This window comes from Nerophis lumbriciformis, linkage group LG02, assembly GCF_033978685.3.
Source record: "Nerophis lumbriciformis linkage group LG02, RoL_Nlum_v2.1, whole genome shotgun sequence".
Classification (NCBI taxonomy): Eukaryota; Metazoa; Chordata; class Actinopteri; order Syngnathiformes; family Syngnathidae; genus Nerophis; species Nerophis lumbriciformis.
The window spans coordinates 16,521,296-16,538,129 of NC_084549.2; the positions used below are offsets into that span (position 1 = coordinate 16,521,296).

The window sequence follows — 16,834 nt, forward strand, 5'->3', positions numbered from 1 at the left end:
AACTTATTCTCTTAATATTATGAAGTTAATACAACAATTATTTAAAATGTAATCAAAACAATACCTATTACGGCTTTATCCCATTACATTCCAAATTTATTACGGTAATACTACAACTTTTGTAAATTTTATTACAAATATATTCTTGTAATATCAATTATTTGGACTTAAATGCCATAATTGCATCCTCCAATCAAGTCAATAGTAAAGCTCAATAGCGTGAGTGCGCCCTCTAGTGGTCATCTGACAACTAGCAGGCTCAGTCTTGCAAGTGTGTCGTCATGATTTCATCTTCATAACAAAAGTAACATTTACGTGTGTTGTTTGGCCACTTTTGACACCCTATCATGTCAAATGAGTTGCTAGGTAACCACTAAATTGTCCCAAGTGGCTCCAAACATGTCTAGTGTGTGTTGCGATGCACCTTGAAAGTTCTCGCCAATATTGACACCAAGTTAAACAGAGCTTGGGTATCAAACTTGGTCCTCACCTTTAGAGGACTGACAATCACATTTGTGTCAAATTTGAGCAAGATTTGTCTCATAATTAAAAAACTTTGAGGGTGTGTGTATTACACGCTATGCAGGGCCCGCCCATGGCATAAACACTCTATGCCAGGGGTGTCAAACGTACGGCCCGAGGGCCGGATCAGGCCTGCGAACAGTTTTTATCCGGCCCGCGGGATAAGTTTGCTAAGTACAAAAATTAACCTGACATTTTTGAATGAAAGAAACAGCTGTTCTAAATGTGTCCACTAGATGTCGCAATAGCAATTACCGTATTTTTCGGAGTATAAGTCGCACCGGAGTATAAGTCGCACCTGCCGAAAATGCATAATAAAGAAGGGAAAAAACATATAAGTCGCACTGGAGCCCGGCCAACTTATGAAAAAAAACTGCGACTTATATAATATAGATTTGTTTCATTGAAAATATCTAAATTTTATTTTTGAAATAGTCCAAATGTAATCTCGAATAATACAGAATTTGTTATTTATTAAAATGCTAAATAGTTTTCTTAATATTTAGTACATATTCTCATTCACCACATTTGTATGTTCTTTGTATTCCAACTTTCAACATCACAACTTTTGCAGATTTATTCTCGTAATATTTGAATTGTTTATTTTATACATTACGATATTATTTACTTAATATTCCTATTTTAGTCTCAGACATTTATGACTTTGTCATTATAGTTAAATATGTATTTGTTTATCTATTGTATTCTTATAATATATATTAATATATTTTTGTAAATATTTTTTTTCATGAAACATCTGACTTAATTTTTTTAATATTCCATATTATTTGTATCTTTGTGGATGATGCTACATATGTAAAAATAAAAATAAAAAAAAACGAGGAAAAGTATCAAACTACATAAATAACATCCTGTTTTTTGATTTGGATATTATTATTTTTATCTTGATAGATTGAAAATGAACACCAATGAGTTGACTGATGAACATTATCACATCATTTATTCAGAAAACATAAATAACGACAAATAAAGATAGAATACTATTAACTGCAACATGTAAGTGTAAAAAAACAACAACAACATTATGATTTGTACATTTTCAGAATGTGCTTGTTTCATTTTTAAACAAAGAAAACAATCTGAAGTTGTCTTTATTTTTAAGTTATCGTGCCGTGATTTTACCAGTCCCGACCTACTTGGGAGTAGATTTGCATACTTGGTCAACAGCCATACAGGTCACACTGAGGGTGGCCGTATAAACAACTTTAACACTGTTACAAATATGTGCCACACTGTGAACCCACACCAAACAAGAATGACAAAACACATTTCGGGAGAACATCCGCACCGTAACACAACATAAACACAAGAGAACAAATACCCAGAATCCCTTGCAGCACTAATTCTTCCGGGACGCTACAATATACACCCCCCCCCCGCTACCCCCTACCCTAGAACCTCGCTTCCCCAACCCCATGGCAGTGCCATGTTGGCATTTTTTTCCATAACTTGAGTTGATTTATTTTGGAATACCTTGTTACATTGTTTAATGCATCCAGCGGGGCATCACAACAAAATTAGGCATAATAATGTGTTAATTCGGTTGGGAACATCTCTGCGCTGCTGACTCGTCTCCGCTCGGGATGGTGTCTTGCTTGCCCCACTATGGACTGGACTCTTACTATTATGTTGGATCCACTTTGGACTGGACTCTCACAATATTATGTCAGACCCACTCGACATCCATTGCATTCGGTCTCCCCTAGAGGGGGGGTTACCCACATATGCGGTCCTCTCCAAGGTTTCTCATAGTCATTCACATCGACGTCCCACTGGGGTGAGTTTTTCCTTGCCCTTATGTGGGCTCTGTACCGAGGATGTCGTTGTGGCTTGTGCAGCCCTTTGAGACACTTGTGATTTAGGGCTATATAAATAAACATTGATTGATTGATTGATTGAATTCCACGGCTGTATATATAGGTATCGGTTGATATCGGAATCGGTAATTAAGAGTTGGACAATATTGGATATCGGCAAAAAAGCCATTATCGGACATCTCTAATGCAGTCCGTAGTAATTTGTTCAACTTCTTTACTTATACTAGTGGTGTTCCTCAAGGTTCTATGTTAGGTCCTCTCCTTTTCGTCATTTTGGCTTCTCAATTGGCGGCCCAGTCAAATGTCTACTTTGGAGAGCTGCGGAATATACAAAATAAGACGAATAATAAGAAGTCTGGGCCTCTGATCCTTAGCTTTCTGGAAATATGGCTCCCAAAACAATGAAGTTGAGTATCCCTGCCCTAGCGTGTTACGCAAGCAATGATAAGGGCCACAAAAAGCTGATGCTATGCATTTAGACCACAAGCCATAGGGGGCGCCGCTAATGTCTGTCCCTCTGCCCCAGATGTGTCCAAATATCAACAATAGAGCCAGACCCTTGGCATCAGAGTATTCAGTGGACTTGTGGTTAGAGTGTCCGCCCTGAGATCGGTAGGTTGTGAGTTCAAACCCCGGCCGAGTCATACCTAAGCCTATGAAAATGGGACCTCCCTGGGTTGGAATTGGGGGTTAAATCACCAAAATGATTCCAGAGTGCGGCCACCGCTGCTGCTCACTGCTCCCCTCACCTCCCAGGGGCTGGAACAAGGGGATGGGTGAAATGCAAAGGGTAATTTCACCACACCTAGTGTAATCCTTCCGTTTCCAAAAGCCTTTCCTCCATTCCACTCATACTTCCTTGTCTTTGTGTGTCTTCCTGCTGCTTCTCCGTCACCTCACTAATGTCTCCTCCTCCTCTCCTACTTCCAGGCATGCCAATCGGAGTCCACTCCAGCGCCTTCCGCCTCTGGCAGATCCAGAACAGCTCCAGTTTCCACGGCTGCATCCAGAACTTGTACATCAACAACGAGCTGCAGGACTTCACCAAGACCCAAATGAAGCCCGGCGTGGTTCCGGGCTGCGAGCCCTGCAGGAAGATCTACTGCGTTCACGGCATCTGCCAGCCGGACGGGTTGCAGGGCCCCGTGTGCCACTGCCAGCCCGGCTGGACGGGGCCGCAGTGCGACGAACCGGCGAGCAACCCGTGCCAGGGCAGCAAGTACGTTAGCTCGGAGAAGGTCCGACCGAGGACTCGCCACATTTGACTCACTGTGTGTGTGTGTGTGTGTGTGTGTGTGTGTGTGTGTGCTTCCAGGTGTGTGCACGGACGCTGCATCCCGCTGGACGCTCAGTCGTACCGCTGTGAGTGTAGCGAGGGTTACCGTGGGGCGCTTTGCAACCAGCAGGGGGAGCTCTTCAATCCTTGCCGCCGCCTTGCGTGCAAACACGGCCGCTGCCAGATCTCCGACACGGGAGACGCCTACTGTCACTGCGAGGGTGGTTACACCGGACTGCTCTGTGACGCAGGTTGGACACCCTTCACTTCACTACTTGCATCCAACTACTTCATCGTGTCCAGCTGTACTCGTGTAGCACTTTTCGTACGCAGGCAGGTGGCAACACAAAGTGCTTTAAAGAAAATATAGAATTTAATAAATGAATTTAAAAAATTAAAATGCAGATGAGATAGGCTCCAGCAGCCCCTGCGACCCTGAAAGGGACAAGCGGTAGAAAATGGATGGAGAAGAAGAGAAGAAAACACACACAAACACACATCACTTTTGACAATAACAAAACATGGCACGGCTCTGAGGATTGAGGAAAAACACAATCTTTTGAGGCGTCCATACTGGAGAATAACTGAAATTAACAGCATCTAAAATATAGAAGGAAACGTTTTATAAAACGTGTGTGTGTGTGTGTGTGTATATATATATATATATATATATGTATGTATAAGGTATGTATATATATATATATATATATTTATAATATATGTGTATGGGTGTATATATATGTGTGTATATATATATATATATATATATATATATATATATATATATATATATATATATATATATATATATATACATATATACATGTGTATGTATATATATATATGTATATATATATATATATATATATATATACAATATATGTGCATATACAATATATGTGTATGGGTGTGTGTATATATATATATATATATATATATATATATATATATATATATATATATATATATATATATATATATATATATATATATATATATATATATATATATATGAAAACATATTTGGAGAAAAAAATAAAGTATGAATTATATATATATATATATATATATGTATATATATATATATATATATATGTATATATATATATATATATATATATATATATATATATACATACACCATACACATATATTATATATAAATATATATATATATATATATATATATATATATATATATATATATATATACTATATATATATATATATATATATATATATATATATATATATATATATACAGTATATATATAAAATTCATACTTTATTTATTTATTTTTTCTCCAAATATTTTTTCTCAAATACCATAATTGTGACTTCATTCTCATACAATTAGGATTGTTTTCAGGTAATATTTTCACATAATTTTCATGAAATAATCACTTTATTTCTGACATATCTAACTTCATTCATGATTATCACTATATTTCTGAAAAGAAAAAAAAAATTCTCATAATACAACAATGTTTTTAGGGGGGGAAATAACTTTTTTCCCCTCACTTTTTTGTAAAATTCTTAGATCGTGCTGGTAATATCTCTTTTTTTCCCATAACATTTCTACTTTATTTTCATCATGACCTTTTTTTTTTCCGCCAAATTTCTAAACGTTTTTATCCATCCATCCATCCATTTTCTACCGCTTGTCCCTTTTTGGGGTGGCAGGGGGGGGGGTGCTGGAGCCTATCTCAGCTGCATCCGGGCGGAAGGCGGGTTACACCCTGGACAAGTCGCCACCTTATCGCAGGGCCAACACAGATAGACAGACAACATTCACACTCACATTCACACAATATCCTATGAATTTATTTGACAATTATATTTTTTAGGTCATATTTTTCACACTATTCATAAAAGAATGCATTTATTTCAGATATGTTCCAATGTAATTCCATTGCTTGTCGCTTTATTCCCATAACTTTTCTTGTTTAACAAAAAGTCCTAAAATTCATAAACATTAAAAATAAATTCGCTACTTTATTTTCATTCTATTTTTTATTTGATCTTGCAATAATTCAGCTTTGTTGTCACAATTTGACATATTTTCCTTTTCAATGTTTTCATCGTAAAATTCCTGTGTTATTTTCAAAAATATTTAGATACCGTATTTTTCGGAGTATAAGTTGCTTCGGAGTATAAGTCGCACCGGTCGAAAAAGCACAATAAATAAGGAAAAAAACATATATATAAGTCGCACTGGAGTATAAGTCGCATTTTTGGGGGAAATGTATTTGATAAAACCCAACACCAAGAATAGACATTTGAAAGGCAATTTAAAATAAATAAAGAATAGTGAACAACAGGCTGAATAAGTGTACGTTATATGAGGCATAAATAACCAACTGAGAACGTGCCTGGTATGTTAACGTAACATATTATGGTAAGAGTCATTCAAATAACTATAACATATAGAACATGCTATATGTTTACCAAACAATCTGTCACTCCTAATCGCTAAATCCCATGAAATCTTATACGTCTAGTCCAGTGGTTCTTAACCTGGGTTCGATCGAACCCCAACGGGTTCGGTGAGTCGGCCTCAGGGGTTCGGCAGAGCCTCCGCCGCGGAGGTCAAGACACACCCGACTCATCGTGTAAATAAAAACTTCTCCCTGTCGGCGTATTATGGATACCCCCAAACAATGTTCCCTCTAATTTTCCATATGTGTGAGCAAACGCAAAAACTCCTTGAGCATTCGGTGGAGCACATGCACTGTGGTCACACCTGCAGCACACCTGTCCCAAACCTGACTAAATAACAAGTTCAATGTTTTATTATTGTAATCAAATGACAGCAGTCATTTCCATGAGATTATTTTCTAATATAAGTGTTTTGGCCCACTTACAATGACTATAACATGTTGTTTTTCATGAGCTGTGTACTAGTATTATATGTCTGGGTGGGGGTCCTACTTCATACTTGCCAACCCTCCCGGATTTTCCGGGAGACTCCCGAAATTCAGCGCCTCTCCCGAAAACCTCCCGGGACAAATTTTCTCCCGAAAATCTCCCGAAATTCAGGCGGAGATGGAGGCCACGCCCCCTCCAGGTTTATTGTTAGGCAATTTCATTAACGTCCTCCCGGCGTGGCAACAACACACAACAACAGCAGTCACGTTTTCGTCTACCGTAAAGCAGTTTGTCTGCCGTAAACAGCAATGTTGTGACACTCTTAAACGGGACAATACTGCCATCTACTGTACATGCATATGTGACAATAACATCTACGGCTTTTAAAGAGTGCAGTGCACATCTGCGCACACAACAAGGAGACGAAGCAGAATGCATCATCAGAGAGGGTGTTCAGCATGGTTAGAAAAATAATGACAGAAAATAGAACAAGGATGGACAATTCAACCCTTAACTCAACAATGAGTAGATGAGTGTTATGTGTGTGTATATGTGTAAATAAATGAACACTGAAATTCAAGTATTTCTCTTATATATATATATATATATATATATATATATATATATATATATATATATATATATATATATATATAATAAAATGTATATATATATATATATATATAAAATAAAATAAATATATATATAGCAAGAATTCACTGAAAGTCAAGTATTTCTTATATATATATATATATATATATATATATATATATATATATATATAGCTAGAATTCACTGAAAGTCAAGAATATATATATATATATTTATATATATCCATCCATTTTCTACTGCTTATTCCCTTTGGGGTCGCGGGGGGCGCTGGAGCCTATCTCATATATATATATATATATATATATATATATATATATATATATATATATATATGAAATACTTGACTTGGTGAATTCTAGCTGTAAATATACTCCTCCCCTCTTAACCACGCCCCCAACCACGCCCCCGCCCCACCCCCGACCTCGCCCCCCGCCACCCCCTACCTCCCGAAATCGGAGGTCTCAAGGTTGGCAAGTATGTCCTACTTTGGAAATTATGTGTACCCCTTTCAGATATCGCATTTAGTTCCCACCGAAACATTCACATGTTGCACAATGAGATGTAAACATGGGATCATGTGTACATTCTTGTAACTTTCCGTTTGTAAAATATATCTTTATTAGTATTTCTTTAATATAATAACATCGTTTTATGATTACGGTTGAGGTTCGGTGAATGCGCATATGAAACTGGTGGGGTTCGGTATCGCCAACCAGGTTAAGAACCACTGGTCTAGTCTCTTACGTGAATGAGCTAAATATTATTATTTGATATTTTACGGTAATGTGTTAATAATTTCACACATAAGTCGCTCCTGAGTATAAGTCGCACCCCCGGCCAGACATATAGTCCGAAAAATACGGTAGTTTCGTCCATTTCTGACCGGTAATATTTACGACTTTTTCCCCCTCTCTAAAATCCTGCCGTCTCCTTCCAGAGTCTGCGTGTCGAGGTGAGCCCACGCGCGACTTCTACCAGGTGCAGCGAGGCTACGCCATCTGCCAGACGACGCGCATGGTGTCCTGGGTGGATTGCAGCGGCGTGTGCGAGGCGGGCGCCTGCTGCGCCAGCCAGCGGATGAAACGCCGGAAATACACCTTCGAGTGCAGCGACGGCACCTCCTTCAGCGAGGAGGTGGAAAAGACCATCAAGTGCGGCTGCGTGGGCTGTGTGTAGCGCCGCCGCCACCGCGTGGACGCCGGAAGAGAGCTCGGGAAGAAGGGAAGACGGGATGGAATAGAGAGATTCTACAGAAAATATATAAAACCTCTATCTATATATGCTTGTAACATAGGACCTACAAGTATCACAACACCCTAAAAGGCTCCAGAGATTTCCAATTGAGTGAAGAGGCTTCACTCCTGTTCCTTTTCCCCCCGGTGTGTGGAGACACAGCGGCCACCTTTGAGGGCAGCGGAAGGCCGCCTGGCTCGGTGACGGACGAGAGGGAGGGGGGCCAAACAAAGACGGACGCACATAAAGAGAGCCGGATGACGTCGGCCAAGGGAGAGATGGAGGCTTTAAAGTCGTTGTTTTTTTTTTGTCAACCATCCACTTTACTTTTTTGTTTTAAAGAAGAAGGCACATAATCATAAGGAGTACGGATGTGGCGACTTTTTACACACACACACGCACGCACACACACACACTTGTATAACATTTATACAGAAAGTCCTCAGCATGATTGGCGTACTACCGCCGCCCTCCAGCAGGGGGAGGCCCTCATTGACGCCTGCAGTATTAAAACATGCGAGGAAGAAAACCTGCCAATCAACACTTAAAAAAAAAATCCTCTTTTATCCTCTTTAGTTCTCATATTGTTTTGCTTCTGTTTTATTTGACTATGTAACCCAACAAATACTCCCCCGTTTATATAGAAATGCCTAACAGATTCTAATATATATATATATTTGTATTTCAGTTTTTTGGTATAGTATTTTTCTATGTTAATGAGTAAGTGTGTTTCTGGAAGGCGTTTTATTTTCTTTGTTCGACATTTTAATGAGTAGAGATAGGCCACACGCACACACACACACACACACACACACACACACACACACACACACACACACACACACACACACACACACTCTCTCTCTCACACACTTTATTGTATTTCTTACCTTCTTGAGACCTCCTAAAAATGCCTACCTCTTTAGGACCACCCTTTCTAGATATATAAATACTTATATTTACAACATTAATAATTAAAAGTTAAAGTACCAATGATTGTCACACTACAGAGCCCCTAAAGGGACATGGGGGGGAAAAAAATTATTTTTTTTATTTTTATTTTTTTTAGATATGTATCTCGTGCGCACGAGAAACTTTTTATAAAGTTAAAAAAAATGTAAAAACATTTTTTTTAGACATGTAAACTTTATAAAGTTATAAAAAAAATTAAAAAAAAATTATAATCATTTTTTTTTAGACATGTATCTCGTGCGCACGAGAAACTATCTCGTATAAAAAAAATTTAAAAAATTATATATATATATATATATATATATATTTTTAGACATGTATCTTGTGCTTTCTCGTGCACACGAGATACATGTCTAGAAAAAATAAAATAAAATAAAAAAAATTATAAAAATAGAAATTTCCCCCATGTCCCTTTAGGGGCTCCATATCTCACACACACTAGGTGTGGCGAAATTATTATCTGCATTTGACCCATCACCCTTGATCAACCCCTGGGAGGTGAGGGGAGCAGTAGGCAGCAGCAGTGCCTGCGCTCGGGAATATTTTTTGATGGTTTAACCCCAAATTCCAACATATATACATACTATGCAAATATAAAAAATATTGTGAAAAATGAGTTGGAATTTCACGAGAAAAAGGTCACAATTCCACAAGAAAAACGTCAAATTTTGGCAGTATTATAATAAATGTCGTAATCTTACTCAACGCAAGTCCGAATTTTACAAGAAAAACTGAACATTTGTGCAATGTTTTGATAAAAGTTGGAATTTTACTCGATAACCGTCGCAATATTACAAGAAAAGCTTAACATTTTGGCAATTTTATGAAAAGAGTCGTAACTTTACTCGACAAAAGTCACAATTTTATAAGAAAACGTAAACATTTTGGCAATATAATAATAATAATCGGAATTTCACTTGGCAAAATTTTGACAAAAGTTATAATTTTACTGTAGGAGCTAACTTAATGGCCACTATAGTCTTAGTACTGTAGTGTATTTGTTCATCCTATGGTCACATATGGGACGCGGGTGGTCTTACGTCAGCACCGGAAGTCGTAAAATCAGCTGTTCACCTGGTGGTTTTTTCCGGGGATGAATAGTGAAGTCCTTCTCCAACTGTCGTCTTGTTTTATCATATATTGCTGCCTTTGCACCTGTCAGTGTTTACTTTTGTATGCACATTAAATCAACCAACAAGCTTGACTTTGGAGCAATGTTCACGGATTCTAGCATTTGGCTCTCTCTTAGATGCAATGGTTTTCCGTATTGCGACCATGATTTTGGTCCTAACTTGTTCACCAGTCCTCATATGGAAGGTACTTCCTTGTTGATATCTCAAGAAGGATAGAAATACAAGAAGACACACACACACACACACACACACACACACACACACACACACACACACACACACACATTCTTGTATTTCCTACCTTCTTGAGACCTCCGAAAAACACCTACCTCTTTAGGACCACCCTTACTAGATATATAAATACTTGTATTTACAACATTAATAATATATACATACTATGCAAATATAAAAAATCTTGTTGTGAAAAATGAGTTGGAACTCCACAAGAAAAAGGTCACAATTTCACAAGAAAAACTTGGAATTTTGGCAGTATTATAATAAAAGTCCTCATTTTACTCAACGCAAGTCAAAATTTTACAAGAAAAACTAAACATTTGTGCAGTATTATAATAAAAGTTGGAATTTTACTCAATAACAGTGCAGTTTTACAAGAAAAAGCTTAAACATTTGGCAATTTTATGAAAGGAGTCATAATTTTACTCGACAAAAGTCACAATTTTACAAGAAAACTTAAACATATTTGGCAATATTATGATAATAATCTTGAGTTTTACTTGGCAAAATTATGACAAAAGTCATAATTTTACTCAAAATATGTCACTATTTCACAAGAACAACAAAAGAATTGGCAATATTGTGATAAGTCAGAATTGTATATGACAAATACAAATGAGACATTCTCTATTAGATGCAATGGTTTTCCGTATTGGGACCATGATTTATGTCCTAACTTGTTCACCACTCCTCATATGGAAGCTACTTTTCCTTGTTGATGTCTCAAGAAGAGTAGAAATACAAGAACAAACACACACACATATTCTTGTACCTTCTTGAGACCTCTGAAAAATGCCTACCCTTTTAGGACCACCCTTTGTAGATATATAAAGATTTGTATTTACAACATTAATAATATATACATACCATGCAAATATAAAAAAGCTTGTTGTGAAAAATGAGTTGGAATTCAGTATTATAATAAAAGTCCTAATTTTACTCAACACAAGTCAAAATTTTACAAGAAAAACTGACCATTTGCACAATATTATGATAAAAGTTGGAATTTTACTCAATAACAGTCGCAATTTCACAAGAAAAGCTTAAACTTTTGGCAGTTGTATGAAAAGAGTCGTAATTTTACTCGACAAAAGTCACAATTTTTAAAGAAAACTGTACCACTTTTAGCAATATTATAATAATAGGACTTTTACTTGGCAAAATTATGACAAGTCATCATTTTACTAAAAAAAAAGTCACTATTTTACCAGAACAACAAAACAATTGGCAATATTGTGATAAAAGTCTGACTTTTTTATGACAAATGTCACCATTTTGCATTAAAAAGTAATAATTTTACATTAAAAAAAAGGAATAATTTTACGAGAAAATATTGCAATATTACAGAAAAAGAAAGAATATGAGAAATTGTTCCCAATTTTATAAGGAAAAAAGTCAACACTGTGAGAAAAAGAGAATTTTTTTATTTATTTTTTACTTCAAGTGTATACAGTATGTCTCTATATACATATTTAGTTGATTTTTTTTAGATCAATTTTGGCCAAAGGGGGCGCATTTCAATTTCTTACACACACTTGTTATTACATATGTTGGCCAGAGGGGGAGCACTTCAAAATATTTTACACACACTTGTTATTTCATATGTTGACCAGAGGGGGAGCACTTTTAAAACAGACACACAGTCAATTTGAAAAATCCCTCCTTTTTGGGACCACCCTCATTTTGATTTCACCACCATTGCGTCTATTAGATGCAATGGTTTTCCGTATTGAAACCATGATTTCGGTCCTAACTTGTTAGTACTTAGTAGGTACTGTTCCTTGTTGATGTCTCAAGAAGGTTAGAAATACAAGAACACACACACGTTAATACATCAGTACACACACGTTGTATAGGAGCCACTGGTGGTCTTGCTCTAGAAATATGTTTAATATTGTATATGTTGTCTTCCATGTGAATATTACATGCAATTCATGAGCACCTCTGCTTGGTTTTATTTATTTTTGGGGGATTTTCCGTGCTTTTTCTTGATATTTTCCTAAACTTCCAAGAAAAAAAATAAATAAAAAGGGTAAAAGTTTGACTTAAAAATGGAATAAAGCGATGAGTCACCACTGAATATTTCTGTATGTTTCGCTGAGGTGCTTCTAAACCTGCATCATAAGCTGTTGTCATGATAATAATAATAATAATAAGCTTCCTGTGAGTTGTGTTCATGCATTTGACAAAACAACACAACTGAGGTTACACACAAAACAAGATTTGTTGAGGTGCCAAGGAGCACAGAGCTGAATGTATAAATGTACAGATATTAAATATGCTTATTCATCAAGTGGTAGCTGTCATTTAGTTTGCCTCGTAAGAAGATAGAATTCATCACATTCTGTTTGTCTCGGGTCCGGCTTCAATGTGAACCATCCTGGCGATCATGTGACCCCAAATGGACGCTCACTGTCGTTCTTTTAGGCGCTGCGCCTCGTAAAAAAAAGGTGCACATTTGTGTGGAATGTGACTTTTTTTCTTTTTTTTTTGTTTTTGACATTTTTGGTTAGCAGACAAGTGCAACGTCCAACTTCCTGGTAGACATTTTTAGTGGTGCTTGTGCTATATTGACCAACCCATCCTAAGAAGTAGAATATACATAAATATGTTGATGTAAAAGACACAATGTTGTAAAAAGATTTTATTCCTGCTTCTCTGTCGCGGGACTGGGTCAAGCTGAAAGAGTCGCAATGATGCTGAATGTATGTAGTGCCACCGACAAAATGTTTACCAAACCTCCACTCTTTTCAAGAATTAAACTTAAATGTGTGTGCTTTTACCAGCTCTCTTGTCTTCTTTCCTCCACCGCAGTGACTCTCTAACTGTGGTGCAGGCTCCATCTAGTGGTGCGCCAAAGAATCCCTTAATGAAATACTCAAACACAGTGTGACTGTTCAAACTGAGTGCAATGTTACAGTGGCCAAAAAATTGAAATACACTTGTTAAATAAAACCTCTGCTTTGTTTTTAATGAATATTTAGGCCTACTATGCTACACTGTAAAAAGAAAAAATCCTATTTTTATGGTTAATTTACTCAAAATTTCTACTGTAATTTTTAAATAGTTTATAAAACTGTAGAATTGAAGACATTATCTGTAAATAAACAATCCGCCTGTTATTTTAAGTAATATGCCAGTAATGACAAACTATGTATATTTCTATTTTTTTTACAGAAAAATACCAAATTAATTATAAATAGCATTTTCTGTTTTCTTAAATTACTTTCAAATTCATGTAAAATTACAGTAATTATCTTTCATTAAATATGTAGCTTGTTATATAAAAGTCTATGTCCATACTTGTAGAATAAAGGTATTTTTCTGCAGAAGTTTGCATCGTCACTTTATTAAAGGTGGTTGATCTTAACAATTCAGAAAAAATCTATAAAATAATGGTATTTTTCTGTGGAACTGCCAGCATTGTCACTTCATTAAAGGTGTTTGATCGTAATAATTTGGAAAAACTTTGTAGAATAAAGGTATTTTTCTGCAGAACTGTTTGCATCGTCACTTTATTAAAGGTGGTTGATCTTAATAATTTAGTAAAAATCTGTAAAATTACGATATTTTTCCGCAAAACGTTTCATGAAAATATCTGTAAATGTAATGTTTTTGATCATTATTCGGTTTACAATGTTTTACTTTAATTTTATGGTTTTCGTTTGGCAGCCGTAGCTGCCAGTAGATGACCGTTTTTTTACATTTTTTTTTTTTTTACAGTGTACTGTATTTTAATGTTGGTCATTATGGAGCCAACCAGAGAAATAACACAAGTGAAATTAACTTTCCTGCCTCTTTCTCTTCCTCTGTGTTTAGTCAAGACAGACTGTTGAAATAGGCTTGGAGGTAAAAATTGTTGAAGTTTCTCTTTAAGGCTCGACATGGCACGGAAATTGCTGACTTATTGTGGTCAACGCCAAGCTTTAGCAAGCCCAATGATCCGAGTACTTTCATTAGAGCAGCGGGTTCAAAGTCATTTTCACAGAGGGCCACATCGCAGATATGTTTGGCCCCAGACGGCCAGTTCTAACAGTGAATTTTATTATTACACAACTTTTTTAATGCATTTTATCAGTAGATTTTTTTAAACTAAAATGTAAAAATAAAAAAAGGTAAGTTGCAATAATTTCACCTCAAAATTGTGTGTATTTTACTGTAAATGGAAAAACAGTACTGCTGTTATGGTAAAAAAAACACAAAAAAAACCCAGCTCAGTTGCAAGAATTTTAATATAAAATTTACATTATTTTTTTTTTTACTGTAAATAAAAAAAACTGCAATTTTACAGTAAAATTATGGCGCATGAGATGCCAGTTTTTATTTTTATTTTTATTTTTTTACCGCAAATCAACAACTGTGGATATTTCGGTGTATTACTGTAAATGCCAAAACGGCACCACAGTTTATTACAGTAAAAAAGTACTGTTTTTGTCATTTAGAGAAAAATGCTGTAAAAACCGCAGTAAATGTTACAATTTTACCATGGAATCTATTGCTACTTTTACATTGCACAATTTGATGGATAACTTGCTTTGAAATATTTATTATTAGTATTTATTTCTATTTAAAAATGGTTTGAATGTTTGATCATATATTTTTGCATAATTAGACAATATTCAAATTAACATAATTTGAGATTACATGGAATACATGTATTTTTTTCCTCCCAAAATAGAAAGAAAGAATACATTTAGTAAGAAAAGTTACAGTACTTTATTGATACATATTATTTCCAGGCTTTCGAGGGCCAAATAAAATGATGTGATGGGCCACATCTGGACCCCGGGCCTTGAGTTTGACACCTGTGTATTAGGAGCAGTCTGGAGCAGAAGCCCTCATGCGAGAAAGGTCGACGTGGCTATTAATACCTCCCTCCGGATAATAACTGGATGCTTGAAGCCTACCCCTGTGTCCCTCCTGCCGGTCCTCGCGGGAATACCACCGGCCGGCCTCTGACGGGAGGCTGCCACCCTCGCCTTGGCTAGGAAGGCACAAAAATATGACTGGCACATCTTGCACAACACCAGCACCTCCAAGCAGACTTAAGTCCCGCCACCCCTACAACAAGGCAGCACAAGAGATGCTCAACTCCACCTCTGAGGACATCTCCAGAGGTGCATGGTTGGCAGCAGCTTGGAAGCAGGAGTGGGAGTCCACCGCTACATTTGGGACCCAGGAGATGGCGCCATCGGAGGAGACGACCTACCATGCCGGTGTGGTGGAAAATTTCTGTCCTAAGGTTACCTCTCAACTGAATGCATTAGGAGGGACATGACATGGCAGGTCAGTTCACCCTGACAAAGTACTAGTTCTTTTTGTGGGGTGAAGTTTGGACATTGTACAGTTACATAAGTTGTTATGCTAGAATCAGACCATCAGGGAGCGTATAAATAACAAGGGAGGACCAAGTCTTTCGTGCGCTCTTTCTTAATTCCTTCACGAGGGTGCACCATCCAACGTCTCCGGAGACATTGTCTGTAATCATATCAATTCAATCCAACGATACACCCCATCCCAGGTTGTTTTTGGGAGAGCTTGACTAAACCCATTTTTTATCCAAATATGTTCAGCATTTGGTCTCACCAGTCCCGACCATCTCCAGACAGACAGTGTTTACACATTAAGCAAAATTGCTTACCTTTGGTGCACCATGAAACCCTGTCTGTCTACGGACTGGGGTCGGCCGCTTTGGGTCATCAATGAAGACGTGGGGCTTGGCGGACAGTGCGGCATGCGAGTGCGGTGACTCTGAGCAGACCGTCGACCACATAATCAACATCTTCCCCTTATATGGACCGCCCTCGGAAGCCAGCCTCTTCTACCTCGGGTTTGGCTACGCGACACCCAGTTGGACATCTGACGTTACACGAAAGAAGTGGCATGACAGACTGGAGGCATGTGCACCAGAGGATGTAGGAGCATAAGGGAGGCACATGGACAGTGTGCTGGGGTCATCTCCTTGAGGGAAGAGAGCTGACAGGACACCGTGAGCAGGTTAAGAAGAGACGACATGTGTTGGAACGTGTAGTAGAGGTTGTGAAAGTCAAAGAGAAGAGAGGCTTAAGCTACAGGCAGGAGCACAATGAATCTGCAAACATCTTGGACAACGACAGTCTTGATCAGCTAAAAGCAACTGCGTGAGA

At 37.2% G+C, this 16,834-nt stretch overlaps 1 protein-coding gene across 3 annotated transcripts in view; it reads left to right on the plus strand.

Annotated features, from left to right (window-relative positions):
* slit1a (slit homolog 1a (Drosophila)) overlaps window positions 1–9,199 on the plus strand; it is a 298,698-nt gene extending 289,499 nt beyond the window's left edge. For all 3 annotated transcript variants that reach the window (XM_061947175.1, XM_061947254.1, XM_061947335.2), the window contains 3 exons: window positions 3,291–3,579; window positions 3,676–3,887; window positions 8,054–9,199. In XM_061947175.1, the coding sequence (XP_061803159.1) occupies window positions 3,291–3,579; window positions 3,676–3,887; window positions 8,054–8,292 (740 nt within the window). In that variant the 3' untranslated portion in view covers window positions 8,293–9,199. The remainder of the gene's footprint in view (window positions 1–3,290; window positions 3,580–3,675; window positions 3,888–8,053) is intronic.
* The last annotated feature ends 7,635 nt before the right edge of the window (window positions 9,200–16,834 follow it).